Source organism: Heterodontus francisci, chromosome 2, assembly GCF_036365525.1.
Source record: "Heterodontus francisci isolate sHetFra1 chromosome 2, sHetFra1.hap1, whole genome shotgun sequence".
NCBI classification, from domain to species: Eukaryota; Metazoa; Chordata; class Chondrichthyes; order Heterodontiformes; family Heterodontidae; genus Heterodontus; species Heterodontus francisci.
This window is the reverse complement of record NC_090372.1, coordinates 109761377-109782831: the sequence shown is the minus strand read 5'-3', so window position 1 is coordinate 109782831 and position 21455 is coordinate 109761377. Positions and strand designations below refer to the sequence as shown.

Below are 21455 nucleotides of genomic sequence, written 5' to 3'. Positions count from 1 at the left end.
CTTTTTTGAATAAAAGAGTTACATTGGCTATTTTCCAATCTAATGGAGCCTTCCCCAAATCTAGGGAATATTGGAAAATCAAAACCAACGCATCAACCATCTCACTAGCCACTTCTTTTAAGACCCTAGGATGCAGTTCATCAGGACTCGGGGACTTGTCAGCCCACAGCTCCAACAATTTTCTCTACCATTTCCTTGGTGATTGTAATTTTGTTGAGTTCCTCCCTCCCTTCCATTTCCTGATTTACAGCTATTTCTGGGATGTTATTTGTACCCTCAATCGTGAAGACCGATGCAAAATAACTGTTCAATTCATCTGCAATCTCCTTATTTTCCCTTATTAATTCCCCAGACTCACTTTCTATAGGACCAATGCTTACTTTATTAACACTTTTTAAAATATCTATAGAAACTCTTACGACAGATGATTCTGTAACTCACCTTCCATCAGAGAAATAATCCAGTAAGCTGATTGAAAATGGAGTCTCCGTCGCCAACAGTCTCCCCCAGCACATGAAACCTAGCGACCCCACCTGCATCCCAAACCCTTCACTCTATCACCCTTTTGACATCAAGCAATAAAAACACACAAGTCTGCTCGTTGGCGTAATCAATAATGTAATAAATGAAAAGTCAATGAACATACAAGCTCAAAAAAATCACCCAAGTGACTCATAAAGTGCATCAATTGACGTGGCACCTTGCGTTCACGTCCGCTCCTATGGGGTGCTCCCCCTGTGGCTGAGGATGAGGTGGAGGTAGCCTACTCCCCAGTTTCTGCTCAGGGCTGAGATGCATGTGGCTTCCATCCTCCTTGTGCCTGTTGGGGCTCTTCCACAGGCTACTGCGCCTGCGCCATTGCAGGGGCAGCCTCTGTCACAGGGCCTTACTGCATGTCTGGTTACTTAGTCAGAGGGGCCAAGGAGTTGAGGGATGACGGCAGTACCCCTTGAGGGATAGCACTCATCAGTCTCTTGGACTGTCTCAGCCCTTTCATGGTGCCCTTGCATGTTGCCCTTGCATGTTGGATGATGCCACCAGCTGAGACGCAACTGGCATCCACTCCATCTCTGCACCATCAGCGACACAGTGGTCCCTGCTACAGAGAGTCTCACTCTTTCTGTGCATGTCAGCCGCCTGCTGCTGCATCCACTCAGACTAATGCTGCATATGGCTGTCCAAGATGTTGGCCACTATCTCAGAGGAGGAGCTCATGCACTCAAAACCCTGAGACAAAACAGAGCACATGTGCTGCATAGACTCCTCCATTATCTGCCCATGGCTACGCAATGCCTCAGGGATCTCCGACATGCTGGAACTCAGCTGCCTCTGATGCTCCAGAAAGACCTTCCTTGTGTGTGGCACCCTAGGCTCAGGATCTCTCTCCAGTGGAGAATGGCTGTGACTTCCCTTTGCCCACTGAGGGAGACTGCCCACTGCTGACTCTGCCTCACCCTTTTCCTCCTGCTCACTCGTGCGTTGCAGTTCGCCCAGTGCTCCCTGTTCTAAGCTAGACTGAGGCCCAGTCAAGGTGAGTGCGTCTGTGCTGGTGGAAGGTGCAGAGGAATGATGTGATGGGGTTGTCACAGGGGCATCTCTCCCCGCCGAGGAGGGCAACGATGACTGAGCTGCTACATCTTGTTCTCGCTGCGCAGCTGGCCCTATGGGAAACACGAAGGTGGTAATGAGAACTCGGGCTAGTCAGCAGTTGCCTTAGTGATGAATAGATGACAGCGGTTGTCTAGCCACAGCACGCATTAGGCAGGAGTTACCTCCATGCCCTTCACCTTCAGATTAGGCAATAAACTGACCCTGTTCTGGACAGCCTCCCATCTCACCATCACCTACGACTTGGCGCAACTCTTTCCAGGGCTGCCTCCACCATAGGGGTCACTGTGTGGAGCTGTGGCGCACCACCACCAGTCCAAGACATCTCTCATGAATTATGTGCTCTCTTCTCCTACAGGATGAAGAGAGAAAGATTTCTGAGAAGGTTGCCCTCCCTCACCAATTCCAACTTGAATTCAAATGCGATGTTGCGTTCCTCAGTGATGCCCCCACTCAATTGCACCAAATATGTCAGCGTTGCTGACGTCTCATTGATGCAACTGGCTACTTGATCTGACAATGTTGAGGAGAACTATAGGCACTCAATCTGCTCAGCTCATGTGCATGCTGGTATGAACAGAGTTAGAGGCCTCTCACTTGGGTGTCGCTTGCCACTCACCTTTCTAGACCTTAAGATCGTTGAGGCGCTTTCTGCACTCCCCCCTTGCTCTCCGAATGACTTCACGGCTACTGACCCCTGCGACCACCTCCATCCATGCCCTCTTGATCTAACTGGGAGGATTTTTTCTTCAGGATGGTGGGAAGAGCACGTCTCTCCTGTCAGAGACAGCGTCTGTCAAGGCCTCATCGGAAAAGTGTGGGGAGCCAGGGGATTCCTGCCCATGCCAGTGCTGACCCTCTGAGCACCCTGCTGCTCCATTCCTCCAGGCAATAGCAAGCCTAGTCATGGCTGCCATTTGCCTTTTAAAATTGCCCTCTGTGATGAGCTCCTGCCTCCAGGCTGCTCCCTTGGGTGCCGAACTCACCTCTGGGCCAATTAGGGCCTTTGCATTTAAAAATTGTGTTGCATCACTGAAGCTGACACGGTGCAGGGTTTGGGATGCGGTGCAGGGTCGGGACCCGGAAATGATCCGGCTGTAGGATTCCCAACTCTGGATTGAAAATCTAACCCAATATCTCTTTCAGTGTATTTTTTCCTACAACGTGCATTATTAGTTTTCTCCTGCTCCATGTCAGTGACCTCCACTCATCATACAACCCTGTCCACCTTTTGCTGACAATTTCCCTCGACATTCATCAAACTTGCCATCTGATAGTTGGTTTCTATATTTCTAGCCTGCCTATAGTCATTGTTCCTCTAACTAGTTTCCCATCTCTATCCATCCATCATCTATCTCCTATTTATTTGCTTCCTGTCAGTAAATTAACTTCCTATCCATTTTGCTACATTTCCTCTTTTACCGTATGTCTGAATTTTGTCATATTTTTCCTCTAAGACTCCTTATTCTGAAAGAACAGTTTCACTTTTTACATAGTCTTCATATTGAGTACTTTCAAGCCAGTTATACTGAGCGTTCGTGGAACTTGCATTTATTAGATTTTATTTACTTTTATTCACTCAATAACTGTGACTTAATGTTTACTTAACATAACAGTGGAAATGTTGATCTCTGGAATTCACACTTTTTGGGGAATTTCAGTACAGGAAGATTTTTTTAAATTGACATCTGTATTTGTCGTGGATGCTTTTCCCTTGTGAAGTTTCCTACTGCATATAGCTGTACATCTCATCACAATTCCTTCCACTTTAAGTCCGATATGCTCCCTCGACCCCAACCTGACCCCTAAAATGTACAAAAAAGGCTGTTGACTCTTTCTGACCCACAGCAATTGAGAACAGAATTCAGCATTTGCTTGCAATAATTAATATTGCAAAAAAACTTTTTTTAAGGTAGTCTTTTTTTGTTTTACATTCCACTCCCATCGGCATTCTGCTGGGATCATTACTGGAATAGCTGCACTTCAAAATAAATAAATAAAGGAAGCTACCATTGACCAGAAACTGAACTGGAGCAGCCACATAAATACTGTGGCTACAAAGAGCAGGTCAGGGCTGGAAATTCTATGGCGAGTAACTCACCTCCTGACTGCCCAAAGCCTGTGCACCATCTACAAGGCACAAGTCAGGGGTGTAATGGAATATGCTCCACTTGCCTGGATGGGTGTAGCTCCAAGAGCACTCAAGAAGCTCAACACCATCCAGGACAAAGTAGCCCGCTTAATCGGCACCCCATCTACCACCTTAAACATTTGCTTCCTCCACCACCGATGCACAGTGGCAGCACTGTATTATCTACAAGATGCACTGTGGCAACTCACCAAGGCTGCTTCGACAGCACTTTTCAAACCTGCGACTTCTACCACCTGGAAGGACAAGGACAGCAGGCGCGTGGGAACACCACCATGTGCCAGTTCCCCTCCGAGCCCCACATCATCCTGACTTGGAAATATATTGCCATTTCTTCAAAGTTGCTGGGTCAAGATCCTGGAACTCCCTCCCTAACAGCACTGTTGGTGTACCCGCGCCAGATGGATTGCAGTGGTTCCAGAAGGCAGCTCACCACCACTTTCTCAAGGGAAATTAGGGATGGACAACAAATTCTGGCTTGGCCATTGATGCCCACATCCTGTGAAATGAATAAAAAAAAACTCCAAAGATCCCCTGCCACCCAACCAAAAATGATTTCAATGACAAACCAGAGGATAATGTTCTGTGGCTACTACCTTGTTACCTTTTTGCCAAGTGTCTCACGTTATAAAGAATGGTTTACCAGGAGAAAGCCAATGTTACTGAGTTTCTTCTGAATTGATTCTAGAATTAGAATTAGAACATTACAGCGCAGTACAGGCCCTTCGGCCCTCGATGTTGCGCCGACCTGTGAAACCATCTGACCTACACTATTCCATTTTCATCCATATGTCTATCCAATGACCACTTAAATGCCCTTAAAGTTGGCGAGTCTACTACTGTTGCAGGCAGGGCGTTCCACGCCCTTACTACTCTCCGAGTAAAGAAACTACCTCTAACATCTGTCCTATATCTATCATCCCTCAACTTAAAGCTATGTCCCCTCGTGTTTGCCATCACCATCCGAGGAAAAAGACTCTCACTATCCACCCTATCTAACCCTCTTAATAGAGACATATAAGATAATCAGTCACCTCTCCTCCTCCTTCTCTCCAACGAAAACAACCTCAAGTCCCTCAGCCTTTCCTCGTAAGACCTCCCTCCATGCCAGGCAACATCCTAGTAAATCTCCTCTGCACCCTTTCCATAGCTTCCACATTCTTCCTATAATGCGGTGACCAGAACTGCACGCAATACTCCAGGTGCGGTCTCACCAGAGTTTTGTACAGCTGCAGCATGACCTCGTGGCTCCGAAACTCGATCCCCCTACTAATAAAAGCTAACACACCATATGCCTTCTTTACAGCCCTATTAACCTGGGTAGCAACCTTCAGGGATTTATGCACCTGGACACCAAGATCTCTCTGTTCATCTACACTACCAAGAATCTTCCCATTCGTCCAGTACTCTGCATTCCTGTTACTCCTTCCAAAGTGAATCACCTCGCACTTTTCCGCATTAAACTCCATTTGCCATCTCTCAGCCCAGCTCTGCAGCCTATCTATGTCCCTCTGTACCCTACAACATCCTTTGGCACTATCCACAACTCCACCGACCTTAGTGTCATCCGCAAATTTACTAACCCACCCTTCTACACCCTCTTCCAGGTCATTTATAAAAATGACAAACAGCAGTGGCCCCAAAACAGATCCTTGCGGTACACCACGAGTAACTAAACTCCAGGATGAACATTTGCCATCAACCACCACCCTCTGTCTTCTTTCAGCTAGCCAATTTCTGATCCAAAGCTCTAAATCACCTTCAACCCCATACTTCTGTATTTTCTGCAATAGCCTACCATGGGGAACCTTATCAAACGCCTTACTGAAATCCATATACACCACATCCACTGCTTTACCCTCATCCACCTGTTTGGTCACCTTCTCGAAAAACTCAATAAGGTTTGTGAGGCACGACCTACCCTTCACAAAACCGTGCTGACTATCTCTAATGAACTTATTCTTTTCAAGATGATTATAAATCCTGTCTCTTATAACCTTTTCCAACATTTTACCCACAACCGAAGTAAGGCTCACAGGTCTATAATTACCAGGGCTGTCTCTACTCCCCTTCTTGAACAAGGGGACAACATTTGCTATCCTCCAGTCTTCCGGCACTATTCCTGTCAACAATGACGACATAAAGATCAAGGACAAAGGCTCTGCAATCTCCTCCCTAACTTCCCAGAGAATCCTAGGATAAATCCCATCTGGCCCAGGGGACTTATCTGTTTTCACACTTTCCAAAATTGATAACACCTCCTCCTTGTGAACCTCAATCCCATCTAGCCTAGTAGCCTGAATCTCAGTATTCTCCTTGACAACATTTTCTTTCTCTACTGTAAATACTGACGCAAAATATTCATTTAACACTTCCCCTACCTCCTCTGATTCCACACACAACTTCCCACTACTATCCTTGATTGGCCCTAATCTAACTCTAGTCATTCTTTTATTCCTGATATACCTATAGAAAGCCTTAGGGTTTTCCCTGATCCTATCCGCCAATGACTTCTCGTGTCCTCTCCTTGCTTGTCTTAGCTCTCCCTTTAGATCCTTCCTGGCTAGCTTGTAACTCTCAAGCGCCCTAACTGAGCCTTTACGTCTCATCCTAACATAAGCCGCCTTCTTCCTCTTGACAAGCACTTCAACTTCTTTAGTAAACCACGGCTCCCTCGCTCGACAACTTCCTCCCTGCCTCACAGGTACATGCTTATCAAGGACACGCAGTAGCTGCTCCTTGAATAAGCTCCACATTTCGATTGTTCCCATCCCCTGCAGTTTCCTTCCCCATCCTACGCATCCTAAATCTTGCCTAATCGCATCATAATTTCCTTTCCCCCAGCTATAATTTTTGCCCTGCGGTATATACCTGTCCCTGCCCATCGCTAAGGGTAAACCTAACCGAATTGTGATCACTATCACAAAAGTGCTCACCTACATCTAAATCTAACACCTGGCCGGGTTCATTACCCAGTACCAAATCCAATGTGGCATCGCCCCTGGTTGGCCTGTCTACATACTGTGTCAGAAAACCCTCCTGCACACACTGGACAAAAACTGACCCATCTAAAGTACTCGAACTATAGTATTTCCAGTCGATATTTGGAAAGTTAAAGTCCCCCATAACAACTACCCTGTTACTCTCGCCCCTGTCGAGAATCATCTTCGCTATCCTTTCCTCTACATCTCTCGATTCTGTACTATAAAATCAATGCAAAAGTGGTATTTGACAAGCAGCAGCTTTCTATGAATTTATGAAGTAAAATGGTAATTTGCAGATCTTCTGCAAATCTAAATAGAGCACGCTTTGAGCTTCACCACTGTAATGGTTCCGCTATCAAGTTTCCACATCATTCATTTGATTATTAGTCTTGTCTCTGTATTGGAAAGTCATAGACTCCAAGCCGCCATTACTAGATCTTAAATAGCCTGTTCCCGGGTAGATTCTGCAACGTATTGCTCTAAGTAACAATCCCTGATGTACTCTGCAAATTCGTCTTCCATGTTACCTCTGCCAATCTGATTTGTCCAGTCAATATGCAGATTAAAATCACCCATGATAATTGTAGCACCCTTCTTGCATGCCTCCATTATTTCCCGAGTTATATTTTGTCCTACAGTGAGAACTCTTCAGGGGCCTTTAACCAACTCCCACCTGTGACTTTCTTCCCCTTGCTTTTCCTTATTTCCACCCAAACTGATTCCACATCACAATCTATTGCACCTATATCACTACTCACCACTGCACTGATACCTTCCTTTTAACAAAGCTACCCCACCTCCTTTTCCTTTTTGCCTACTTATCTGGAACGTTGAATACCCTTGAATATTGAGTTCCCAGTCTTGGTCACCCTGCAACCACGTCTCTGTAACAACTATCGAGTCATATTTATGTATTTCTTTTTGTGCCATCGACTCGTCTATCTTGTTACAAATGCTGAATGCATTCAGATAAATAGCCTTGAGCTTTGACTTTTTACCATTATTACTCATTCTGGTTCTAATTTCTGCTGCATTCTTCTGCTTATATTTGCTACCCCTTCCTATCACACTTTGATTACCATTCACCTCTTCACTACCCTGCACCACTGCTCTCGTTTCTTTTTGATTTTTTAAACTCCCTTCAATCAAATCCTTCCCCCCCCCCCACCCTCCACTACTTACTTTAAAGTCCTATCTACAACGCTAATTATACGATTCGCCAGAACACTGATCCCAGCATGGTTCAAATGAAGCCCGTCCCAATGGAACAGCTCTCTCTTTCCCCAGTACTGGTGCCAGTGTCCCATGAATCTGAACCCATTTCTCCCACACCAATCTTTGAGCCATGCATTTACCTATCTAATCTTATTTACCCTACGCCAATTTTCACGTGGCTCAGGTAGTAATCCGGAGATTATTACCTTTGAGGTTCTGCTTTTTAATTTAGCTCCCAGCTGCTCATAGTCCCTCAGCAGAACCTCTTTCCTAGTCCTACCTATGTCGTTGGTACCAACATGGACCATGACAACTGCATCCTTCCCCTCCCACTCCAAGTTCCTCTCTAGCCCAGAAGAGATGTCCTTAACCTTGGCATCAGGTAGGCAACACAGCCTTCGGGACTCACTGTCTTTGCTGCAATATCTATTCCCCTAACTTTGCTATCCCCTATTACTACTACATTTCTCTTTTCTCCCCCCACTTGAATGGCACTCTGAACCACTGTGCTGTGATCAGTTCGCTCATCCTCCCTGCAATCCATGCCATCGTCTACACCGGGAGCAAGAACCTCGTACCTATTGGATAAAGGCGCTGGCTGAGGCTCGTCCAAAACTAAATTCTGGATCCCCAGACCTGCCTCACTCGCAGTCACACCCTCCTGTCTCTGATCACCATCCAAATTTGATGTAATTAATCTGAGGGGTGTGACTGTCTCCTGAAACAGTGTCCAGGTAATTCTCCCCCTCCCTAATGTGTCGCAGTGTCCGCAGCTCGGACTCCAGCTCATCAACTCTGAGCTGAAGGTCCTTGAGCAGCCAACACTTGCAGCAGATGTGGCCACCGTGGATTGCACCAGCGTCCACCTGCTCCCACATACTACAGCTGCAGCACATCACCTGCCCAGCCATCTCTATTCAATTTAATTAATTAATTTGAATGTTAGATATTTGATGCTATGTTTGATTTAAATTAAAAGTACCTGTTTGAACAACCAATTGTAATTAATACTTCTAGTCCTACTCTATAACTTACTGTTACATTACTACGATTGAAAAAATTTCAATTACCCAGCTCCCAATTTGAACCAATACCCTCCCTGCAGGGCCCTATGTATATGGTAAATTATAAAATCCGCCTTAGTTTTTAGTTTTTATACTAATGAATCGATCAAGTCTTATTTTATATTTGTTTAACTTAGATTAAATTAAAAGCTTACTCACCCAGGCCTGCTTTCTTTTTCCCCTTGCACTCTGTTGATTGTGACTGGGTCCCTTTTCTTCCAACACTGCTAGTTACAATACAAAAATGTCTTTCCAGTCAGGGGCTTGCAATTTTAAGTTTTAATGTTCATGTGGTGAAATAATGGGTGCCTCAGTCTTGGTAGGTGGGGGGTTTGCCTGACAATTGGGAAGACTGAAGCCATTGTTTTCGGCCCCTGCTCCAAACTCTCTTCCATAGCTACCAACTCCATTCCTGCCCTCGGCAACAGTTTGAGAGTAAACCTGTCTGTTCACAACCTTGGTGTCACATTTGACCCCGAGTTGAGCTTCCGACCTCGGATTAGTGCCATCACTAAGACCGCCTATTTCCACCTACGTATCAGCGCCCGATTGTGCCCTCGTCTCAGCTCATCTGCTGCTGAAACCCTCATTCATGCCATTGTTACCTATAGACTTGACTATTCCAATGCACTCTTGGCTGGACTCCCACGTTCTACTCTCTGTAAACTTAAGTCGTCCAAAACTCTGCTGCCCTTCTTACCTTGCACCAAGTCCCGTTCCCCTATCAACCCTATGCTCGCTTACCTACATTGGCTCCTGATCAAGCAAAGTCTTGATTTTACAGTTCTCATCCCTGTTTTCAAATCTGTCCTTGGCCTCACCCCTCTCTATCTCTGTAATCTCTTCCAGCCCCACAACCCTCCAAGATATCTGCACTCCTCTAATTCTGGCCTCTTGTGCATCCATGATCTTAATCGCTCCACTCTTGGTGGCCGTGCCTTCAGTTTCCTCGGCCCCAATCTCTGGAATACCCTCCATGCACCACTCTGCCTCTCCACCTTGCTATATTCCTTTAATATACTGCTTAAAATCTATCTCTTTGACCTAATATCTCCTTTTGTGGCTCGGTGTCATTTTTTGTTTTATAATTCTCCTGTAAAGCGCCTTAGGATGTTTTATTACGTTTTAAAGATGCTATATAAATATAAGTTTAGTTTAGCGATACAGCACTGAAACAGGCCCTTCGGCCCACCGAGTCTGTGCCGACCATCAACCACCCATTTATACTAATCCTACACTAATTCCATATTCCTACCACATCCCCACCTGTCCCTATATTCCCCTACCACCTACCTATACTAGGAGCAATTTATAATGGCCAATTAACCTATCAACCAGCAAGTCTTTGGTATGTGGGAGGAAACCGGAGCACCCGGAGGAAACCCACGCAGACACAGGGAGAACTTGCAAACTCCACACAGGCAGTACCTAGAATTGAACCCGGGTCGCTGGAGCTGTGAGGCTGCGGTGCTAACCACTGCGCCACTGGGTCTCCCAAGTTGAGTAGCTTTGCTCCTGGTTTTGTGCCAGCAGCTGTTGTGTGACAGGTTCTGAGAACCAAGAGACCACCTGCAATTGGTGAAGAAAAGAGGGTGGGGAAGAGAGGAAACTGAAGGCGGGGGAGGGAACCAGAGGTGGTAAGAACTTCAGTTCTGCCAGCAACCAATAAAACTCACTGAATTTCACTCATAATTAGTAGAAATACTGGTAACATTCATTTTCTCCTCATGAGCCGATCTGTGCTTGGAATTCAGGCATCAGGACTAGTCAGCAAACACTAACCTGAGCCAGTTAGAGAGACCGCGTAAAGGGCATGCTGCTTGAGACATGTCTCACAGGGCACGTTGTCCTGAACTCGGCTCAGCAACATTTCTAAGCTATTTCCTGGGTTTGTACTCAATAAAGGAAAGTTTTCATAGAATGATAGAAGTTACAGCACACAAGGAAGCCATGAAGCCCCACTGCTGGTGCGGTGTCCTCTACCTCCATTCCCCCCAAAATCCTCCTTTTCTAATAGAGTCGTAGAGTTATACAGCACCAAAACAGGCCCTTCAGCCCATCGTGTCTGTGCCGGCCATCAAGCACCTATCTATTCGAATCCCATTTTCCAGCACTTGGCCCGTAGCCGTGTATGCTATGGCGTTTCAAGTGCACATCTAAATACCTCTTAAATATTGTGAGGGTTCCTGCCTCTACCACCCCTTCAGGTAGTGTGTTCCAGATTCCAACCACCTCTGGGTGAAAGTTTTTTTCCTCAAATCCCCTCTAAACCTACCCCTTACCTTAAATCTATGCCCCCTTGTTATTGATCCCTCCACTAAGGGAAAAAAAGTTTCTTCCTGTCTATCCTATCAATGCCCCTCATAATTTTGTATACCTCATCAGGTTCCCCCCTCAGCCTTCTCTGCTCCAAGGAAAACAACCCTCGCCTATCCAGTCTCTCTTCATAGTTGAAATGCTCCAGTCCAGGCAACATCCTGATGAATCTTCTCTGAACCCTCTCCAGTGCAGTCGCATCCTTCCAATAGTGTGGTGACCAGAACTGTACACAGTACTCCAGCTGTGGCCTAACTAGCGTTTTATACAGCTCCATCATAACCTCCCTGCTCTTATATTCTGTGAGTCAGCCAATAAAGGCAAGTATGCCATATGCCTTCCTAACCACCTTCTCTACCTGTACTGCTGCCTTCAGTGATCTGTGGACAAGTACATCAAGGTCCCTCTGACCCTCTGTATTTCCTAGGGTCCTACCATCCATTGCATATTCCCTTGCCTCGTTAGTCCTCCCAAAATGCATCACCTCACACTTCTCAGGATTAAATTCCATTTGCCACTGCTCCGCCCATCTTACCAGCCCATCTTATCCCATTCACCTTTGAATGATGTTCGAGTCTCTACCTCAATAGACTCTTGTAATGGAGCATTCTAGTCCTGAGTTCAAAAATCATGTTTCTCCCATCTCCATTGGTTTTTCCAGTGAGAATCCTCACCCTTTAATTCCATTGGTGGGCAAATGAGGAACAATGTTTCACTGTTTACCCACAGTAAAGTCCAGGGTTTCACTCGTGTCTTCACTTGTTTCTCCTCTTTCAGCACAGTGTCTACCACCACATTGTTGCTGCTCCCAGCTCTGCATTGAATGCTAGATCACATGCCTGTATATTCCCTAGTCTCCACTTGCTACCATTCTCTGGCCTCCTCGCTTCCTCTGAGGGCCAGGCTGCTACTGCAGCCAAAGATTTAAAGGGCTAGGTTTTCCTGTGCAGCTCGCATGGGAAATTTGTGCCCTATTTCGCGAGACTCCTGAAAGATCTGGGAGGATTGGCAACTCCAGTTTTCACTGAGTTTCTACTCCATTGTAGGTGCTCTGTAGTTTCCATTGCAATTTGGGGCCTGCCATGTCTGTGCTCACCAATGCTATCTTCAGTGCAGATCTCCAGTGTTCATTGGGAGTTGTACTCTACCAATGCCAAGTGATGTGCAAATGCAGGTGCTCGTGTTTCTATAGCACCTTATAAATACAAATGGCTCAAAGCATTTACATTAAGGAGGAAAAGTAATTGTTAACGGTGGGCAGGAAACGTAAAGGATAAAATGCAGAGGTTAAGGCATGGTTGAAGAGAAGATGTTTTTGAAAGCAGGGAAGAAATGGACAATGCAGAGGGAATTAGGCTGGAATTTCCAGTGGACAGAAGTGTAGTGGGGAGAGGACATAGGGGACAAGTCAAAACTTGTAGTTTTGAGGAGCAGAGGATGCATGCGATGATCAAGATATGGATTATGACAGCAGAAGAAAGCAATTTTGGAGTAAAAATGGGGGGACAAGATGAGCTTTCTCTGTACAGAGGTAATAGCTAGGAGCTTGATGGAGCCAAAACAAGAAGTGCATGGATGATGGCTGGATCCAGAAAGGATGGCATTGATCTTGGTGGCTAAGTTACAAAGTGTTTTTATTTACTAGTATGAGAGCTATAAGTTTTGGAACATCACCAATGTTAGGTCTTTAATTTATATTCATATGGGGAAGAACAACCACAAATTGCTGCTACCTTTCATGGTGTCAAAGCCCAGGGCTTGGATCGAGGCCTGGAGTGGCAGGGCGTGTCAGTGAATTTAACCTAGTGTTTATTTATATTTGTAAGAAGGACTTACTAGTGAATACATAGATAATTGACTATAGCATGTACACATGCTTTTGTGTGCTGTGACTCTGTGCATTTTCAGGGGTGCTGTAGTCTGTGAGGCAATAGCTTGAAGTATGTGGTTGTATAGAAAATCTCATAAAACTCTGCCAGGAATGATTTTATCAGCTCTGTTTTGTGGACTGTTGTGTATTTTGACTTAGTATATATCCAATGGGTAAAATAAACTATAGTTACGCATAATTCAAAGAATGGGCACTCAAAAGTAGCAAGAGGAGTAGAAGCAATTTCTCTATAGTGTAATTGTGAATGGAAGATTGAGAAAAGTGATTGAAAGGTTGAACAGCTGTTGAGAACAGATTTTTCAACTGCTGTTTTTGATGATTTTTACAATACAGAATTATTTATTGGGAAAGAGGATCCTACACTGTTTAGCAGGCTCTTTATTCGATTTTAAAGCACAAAAGAAACATCCAAGAGGGCCCCTCTGTCTGTGAATGTTGAGCACTAGTGGGAGCTAGGATCTCAGTGCATCTTGAGCTATTACCATTGGACCAGACTAAAGAATTGCTCACACAAACAATTCATGCATATTGGTATTGTGTTGGCTTTTGCAATTTTGTTATTGTTGGGGGTTATATTAAATGATTGGCAGCCTGAAATAATATTTGTGCTTGAGGGGGAGAATAGATTGATAGGACTCAATCAGTTTTCTTTGGATTATGATGTTCTAGTGTTTAAGCTGATTTATTCATGATGCTTTACACGCTGGTAATTGGTAGCTGGTGATTGCAGTCAACAGTATTTAATTTTGAAACCATGTAATTCTTCATTCAAAAATTGACTGAGGAACTATATTGCAGCTAATTCGTAAGGACATCCCTGTTTTCTTTCATAGAGAAGTAGAGGCCAGAAGCGAAAAAGGGGGACCAGCTCTGATGGAGAAAAGACTGAGGTTTGTGTTTAGTCTGGAAAGCACATTATTTTTTTCTAAAAATATTATGTATATTGTATCTGGATTTTAAATTTTGTTCTTGTTTCCTAGGAACCAGTTCCTCCCAGAGCAAGACGGCGACGGCAGACCTCATTGCAGAAAAGACCAAAATCAGAAGATTTGAGAACAGAATGCGCTACTTGTAAGAGTCCTGGAGACAATGAAAATTTAGTCAGGTAGCTGTTTTATGAACTTTGCTACTGCTACTTAAAGTTCGGCCTTCATTAGTACTTAATTATAGCCATAAATGAAGTAAACTGGTATACAGCAATCTCTTAAAAATCTGATTCTGTGCAGAAACATTACTTCGCAAAAGTAGATTGATTCTGTTTATTGAGCTGCCACACACATTTACACTATGGATTTTGATGTAATTAAGTAGGATAATCTTTTTTTCTCATACAGGAGGATTAATTCTTTCATGTCAGATTGGTTGTCAATGCAGTATAACAACAGGCCACAAAGATAAACCAACAGTAATCCAAATGGAGTACTTAGAGTTCTGCATTAAGTAAAGCCTATTCAGAGTAACAAATAATCAATGGGCCAGTTTGCTTCTGACATCTAGTCACACTGATCTGTAATTCATGCCTTCTTGCCATTTTCCCCTGTGGGAACTTGCAAACGAGTTTAATGAGAGAAATCAGACAAAAACATGCAGAATGTATTCAGAAATATCATTGTCACTATTATATTTGAAACTTTCCTGACGAGATAGTGAATAAAAATATCACCTGATGTAGCACTAAGTAACATAGATCAGAATGTTCCAGGTTTGATACCTGGTCCATGTCAAGGTATTTGATGATCTCAGCCAAGACAGCAGCTGGGGTGTTGCAGTTGGCCTTTGCACTGGGTGGAGAGAAAAATTATCTGTCGTTTAGATGTGTGATCAGTATTCAGAGAATCCTGCTGGTATATGCTTGTATGTGGCATCAGCTGAAAACTGGATTGAACTTGATTTGTGATGCCCTTTTCAGTCAAATAGCCTGTCAACAATCACTGTCTTTTACAAACATGAACAATGGCCATTTAAGAAAAATGCCAAGGACTGTTTGTACCTGAATAATTGCACCCCAGCAAGAATCAGTGGGGGAATTGGGAAATCAAACACGCTATATCAGGGGTATCCACGCCTCTTGCGTGGGGGGCGGGGGGTGGCCACATTGCAATTTATATCTTGCATAGAGGGCAGGTGATACAATTTCGGAAAGATAAAGGCATTAACAATTTATCTTACTATTAAACAAAACAAGAAGAAATGTGCAATTTGTGAAGAAGCTTTAAATGAGAAGACTAATTTATTGATTTATGTTCTCATCACTACGTTGGTCACTGATTTAGTGAGATACCTAGCCTTTTTTTGGTTGCACAAGTAGTCAATATGTGCTGGCACACCCCTTACAGCGATGCGGAGGATTCCGCATTGATATCCACCTATCAAGAGTGATCTAGATTACTCTCTCTCCCTCCAATCTTTCTGTCTTCCTCTCTGTGTTGGACCCCGGCCCCTCGCTCTGTGTTGGACCCCGGCCCCTCGCTCTGTGTTGGACCCCGGCCCCTCGCTCTGTGTTGGACCCCGGCCCCTCGCTCTGTGTTGGACCCCGGCCCCTCGCTCTGTGTTGGACCCCGGCCCCTCGCTCTGTGTTGGACCCCGGCCCCTCGCTCTGTGTTGGACCCCGGCCCCTCGCTCTGTGTTGGACCCCGGCCCCTCGCTCTGTGTTGGACCCCGGCCCCTCGCTCTGTGTTGGACCCCGGCCCCTCGCTCTGTGTTGGACCCCGGCCCCTCGCTCTGTGTTGGACCCCGGCCCCTCGCTCTGTGTTGGACCCCGGCCCCTCGCTCTGTGTTGGACCCCGGCCCCTCGCTCTGCGTTGGACCCCGGCCCCTCGCTCTGCGTTGGACCCCGGCCCCTCGCTCTGCGTTGGACCCCGGCCCCTCGCTCTGCGTTGGACCCCGGCCCCTCGCTCTGCGTTGGACCCCGGCCCCTCGCTCTGCGTTGAACCCCGGCCCCTCGCTCTGCGTTGGAGCCCGGCCCCTCGTGCTCTGACTCCCCCCTCGCGCTGCGTTGGAGCCCGGCCCCTCGCGCTCTGACTCCCCCCTCGCGCTGCGTTGGAGCCCGGCCCCTCGCGCTCTGACTCCCCCCTCGCGCTGCGTTGGACCCCGGCCCCTCGCGCTCCGACTTCCCCCCCCCCCCCTCCCCCCGCGCTCCGACTTCCCCCCCCCCCCCGCTCTCTGACTTCCCCCCCCCCGCTCTCTGACTTCCCCCCCCCCGCTCTCTGACTTCCCCCCTCACCACTCTCTGACTCCCCCACCGACTCTCTGACTCCCCCACCGACTCTCTGACTCCACCCCCCCACTCTCTGAACCCCCCTCCCTCCGCCCCCAACCCTCTCCGCGTGTCTCCTCTCCCTGTCTCCCCTCCCTGTCTCTCTCTCTCTCTCCCCCTCTCTCTCTCTCTGAACCCTCCGCCCCCAACCCTCTCCGCAAGTCTCTCATACAGGCCGTATGTTGGACAAACCTGTTCTGTATAATGAGTTTAAGTGAAATTCCAGAAAATACACTCACTATGTGAAATTAGTTTGCTTATGATTTATCCGGATGTGTTGAAGTGATAAAATCAAAGTAATGCACATTTTTCTGTGAGGTATTTTGCTTTTCTTGGATCTGCTTTTGTAAAACGTTTGGCTGGAATCAACTTATATTCGATTACTTAGTTATAGAATGCAGAACCTGGTGTTTAGTCCCTTTTTAAGACAGTATAACACAGCTACAGTAGTACATGCAAGATTAATTCTGATGATTTTAAAGAAATCTACAGAATTATTAACCTTGCACCATAGAATTAGCATCTGTTAATTTGTGCAAAGTACCTAAAATAAAAAAAGAAAAAATACACAGTTCCACTTCTGATTGCTGTTCAATGGTACTTGCTGAGGATGCATTGTCATGGAGGTTGGGTGAGGAGAGCATGAATAGCTTGTCGACCCTTTCACTGTCTCGGCTTGCATGTGAAAAGTGGCTACAGACAGGAGGACTACTTTTCTGCATGAAACCACACTTTAGCACAAGAGAAATAAGGGCGTCAAGTTGGGGTAAAAAATGTATGATGGATTAATATTTTTGGCTATTCAAATAATCTGAACTGCTGTATTGTAAAATATTTTTCATATTGAATTAGTACTGTTAAGCTTACAGTTCATTTGGTATCATTTTTTATTAATGATTTATAAACAAAGCAAATAAAACCTTAGTTAATATATTCAGGCATCCAGCAGCATTGTCCATATAGTGTAGGAAAATATCATAGATCATTTATTTAAAAACAATTAAAAATATCTGGTGCAAGTTACTTGTTTAATTTAAATGTTTACTCTCCACCAGCAGAATATTTACTATAGCAGTGAAGCCACATAACCTACAAGCGAAAAGTTACTGAATTGCAAATTAAAAATGGGATTTCTAGTTTGTCTAACTGAAGAATTCTCATTTAGTTTATATTGGGTCAGCTTTGAGAGTACCTACTGTTTGAAGATGACTTTACTTAAAACAGGTCTCTGGATTGGGACTTGAACCCGTGACTTTCTGAGTCAATAGCACTCTTGTTTCTGAGTCTAAAGATCCATGGGATCAAATGCCACTCCAGAAACTTGAGCATGTGACCTTGGCTGACACTTCTATGCAGTGAGGGAGTGCTTCACTGCTGGGAGTGCACATTAGACCAAGACACACACTACCATCTCAGATGGGCTTAAAAGATCCCATTGCACAATTCGAAGAGAAGCACGGGAGTTCTCTTGGTGTCCTGGCCAATATCTAACCCTCAGCTAACATCACTGAAATACATTATCTGGTCATTTCTTTCATTGCTGTTGATGGGACTTACTGTACACACATTGGTCGCTGCATTTCCTTACATTACAATAGTGACCACAAGTCAAAAGTACTTCATTGGCTGTAAAATACTTTGGGGCAATCTGAGGTTGTAAAGAGTGCAAAAAAAAAAGCAAGTACTTTTTCTTCCTTTCACATAACAAATAATTCCAAATACCCTATTTACTTTTGCAATAGCTTGTGTCACTGGTCGTGGACTTTCAAAAATTTATTCGCTTTGACATTCAGATCACATAACCTTGCATAATGAACGTATGTTCCCTACAATCACATATATCTTTGTGACAACCACAAACTTGTGGACATTTTCTTCAACATTTTCATCCAGAATATTGATAAAGGAGATAAAGAACAACTGTCCCACACTGATCCAAGCAGGACGCCACCAGTCCCGCACAGAAACACCTTCATTAGCAACCACTTTCTGTTTGAGAATGCAACCAGTATTTTATTCAACCCAAAATCCGCCTGCTAATACCACGGAATGGCTATTGTGTGCCATCTAGCGAAGGCTTTTTGAAAATGAGCATGCACAATGTCATCTGGCCGAACTACATCCACCAAACAAGTGACTACCTCAAAAAAAAATTCACCATGGTTGGTAAGACAGGACCTTTTCTGAAGCCATGTTGAGATTCTGCAAAAAACACTTTTTTTTGTCAAGATGATTGTATCATATATCACCAATGACTCCTTTTTGCAATTTAGGTATAATTTCCTCAATTTATAACTTATATATGAAGTTAAACTGATAGACTTGCAATTTCCTGGCTTTGACTTAAAGCTCTGTTTAATAACGAGCCTCACTTGAGTCTGAGAACAATTTCAGACCTTGGTGAACTGTTAAATATATGCCTATTTGTATGCTCTGGCTGTTTTCTTAAGGAGCTAGATAAATACTTCACCTTTCTGATGAAATTTGAAATTGTTGAACTATGTTTGTAGTATACATTAATGATTTAGACGTGAATATAGGAGTTATGATCAGTAAATTCGCAGATGACACGAAAATTGGTGGTGTTGTAAATAGTGAGGAGGAAATCCGTGGATTACAGGGAGATATAGATGGGCTGGTAAAATGGGCAGAGCAGTGGCAAATTGAATTTAATCCTGAAAAGTGTGAGGTAGTGCATTTTGGGAGGATTAACAAGGCAAGGGAATACACAATGGATGGTAGGACCCTAGGAAGTACAGAAAGTCAGAGGGACCTTGGTGTACTTGTCCATAGATCATTGAAGGCAGCAGCACAGGTAGATAAGGTGGTTAGGAAGGCATATGGGATACTTGCCTTTATTAGCCGAGACATAGAATATAAGAGCAGGGAGGTTATGATAGAGCTATATAAAATGCTAGTTAGGCCACAGCTGGAGTACTGTGTACAGTTCTGGGCACCACACCATAGGAAGGATGTGATTGCACTGAAGAGGGTACAGAGGAGATTCACCAGGATGTTGTCTGGGCTGGAGCATTTCAGCTATGAAGAGAGACTGAAAAGGCTAGGGTTGTTTTCCTTGGAGGAGAGAAGGCTGAGGGGGGACATGATTGAGGTGTACAAGATTATGAGGGGCATTGATAAGTTAGATAGGAGGAAACTTTTTCCCCTTAGCGGAGGGGTCAAGAACCAGGGGGCATAGATTTAAGGTAAGGGGCAGGAGGTTTAGGGGAGATTTGAGGAAACATTTTTTCACCCAGAGGGTGATTGGAATCTGGAACGCACTGCCTGAAGAGGTGGTGGAGGCAGGAACCCTCACAACATTTAAGAAGTATTTAGATGAGCATTTGAAACGCCATAGCATACAAGGCTAACGGCCAAGTGCAGGAATATGGGATTAGAATAGTTGGGTGCTGTATGGCTGGCACAGACACGATGGGCCGAAGGGCCTGTTTCTGTGCTGTATGACTCTATGCCATAAGTTTTTCAAAATTTACGTTGCTTCCCCGATTCATATTTCACCGTTCCAGTTATAGGTCGAGTGATTCAGTCATAATTTTGGTTCATTCAATCGAATAGAAGATTCATACTTTGAGTCTTTCTGTGCTGAGTTAGAATAATGGGTACATGAACTGTCAAAATTTAGAGGGGATCAATAGTGCTGTAGACTAGACACCAACTTTTTCTCCACTTTGGGACTTTGTTTTGATTCCAAACCGATGAGGTACACATTTTCAGTTGTCTATCTGTTGGTTGTAAGGCTTGTTATCAAAATGTATTTGGGCATTTCATCTTGGGCATGGGATACAGTCCAAATCTGCTCCTAACTTAGCACTAAATTGCCAATCTAACTCAGTGGCTAAAGAATTAGAGTGTGAGAATTGAAACAGTGCCACCCAAGTTCAAGAGAAGCTGCTCTACTCAGAGTAGGGCTAATTTATTAAAAGCAAAATACTGCGGATGCTGGAAATCTGAAATAAAAACAAGAAATGCTGGAAACACACAGCAGGTCTGGCAGCATCTGTGGAGAGAGAAGCAGGGTTAACGTTTCAGTTCAGTGACCCTTCTTCAGAACTGGCAAATATCTGTGAACACATCCATTCAATTTATTATATACCAGCTTTCTCAGACTACTGTATGCTGCTAAGGACCAGTACAGGCGTGTCCCCTGTGTTGCTGAAGCAATGACAGCATTCAACAGAGGATATATTCCATGATACTGTATAAATGTCTTCGAGCAGCCAACCACCCTACACTTCTGACTTATTTGCTGCTTTGCTTATATGATGGGTCTAAAAAGAGAATGACAGTGTCAAGAACACGATTTCCACACACTTCAGTTACAAGACTATGCTGTGCTCTTGACATCCATACATCTTTGCTGTATGGGCTGTCAATTTTATTTTATTCATTCATGGGATGTGGGCATCACTGGCTATGCCAGCATTTATTGCCCATCCCTAATTGCCCTTGAGAAGGTGGTGGTGAGCTGCCTTCATGAACCGCTACAGTCCATATGAGGTAGGTACACCCACAGTGCTGTAAGGAAGGGAGTTCCAGGATTTTGACCCAGCGACAGTGAAGAAGCAGTGATATAGTTCCAAGTCAGGATGGTGTGTGACTTGGATGGGAATTTGCAGGTGGTGATGTTCCCATGCATCTGTGGCTCTTGTCCTTCGAGGTGGTAGAGGTCGCGGGTTTGGAAGGTGCTGTCTAAGGAGCCTTGGTGCGTTGCTGCAGTGCATCTTGTAGATGGCACACACTGCTGCCACTGTGCATCGGTGGTGGAGGGAGTGAATGTTTGTGGATGGTACGCCAATCAAGCGGGTTGCTTTGTTCTGGATGGTGTCGAGCTTCTTGAGTGTTGGAGCTGCACCCATCCAGGCAAGTGGACAGTATTCCATCACACTCCTGACTTGTGCCTTGTAGATGGTGGACAGGCTTTGGGGAGTCAGGAGGTGAGTTACTCACCGCA

General features: G+C 44.9%; 1 protein-coding gene across 5 annotated transcripts in view; it reads left to right on the top strand.

Annotated features, from left to right (window-relative positions):
• Window positions 1-21455, top strand: part of phf14 (PHD finger protein 14) — a 360384-nt gene that overhangs the window by 236342 nt on the left and 102587 nt on the right. For 4 of the 5 annotated variants that reach the window (XM_068009622.1, XM_068009587.1, XM_068009605.1 and 1 more), the window contains exons 15-16: window positions 14061-14117; window positions 14208-14332. In XM_068009622.1, coding sequence (XP_067865723.1) covers window positions 14061-14117; window positions 14208-14332 — 182 coding nt within the window. The remainder of the gene's footprint in view (window positions 1-14060; window positions 14118-14207; window positions 14333-21455) is intronic. The other variant, XM_068009597.1, reaches the window with a different exon arrangement.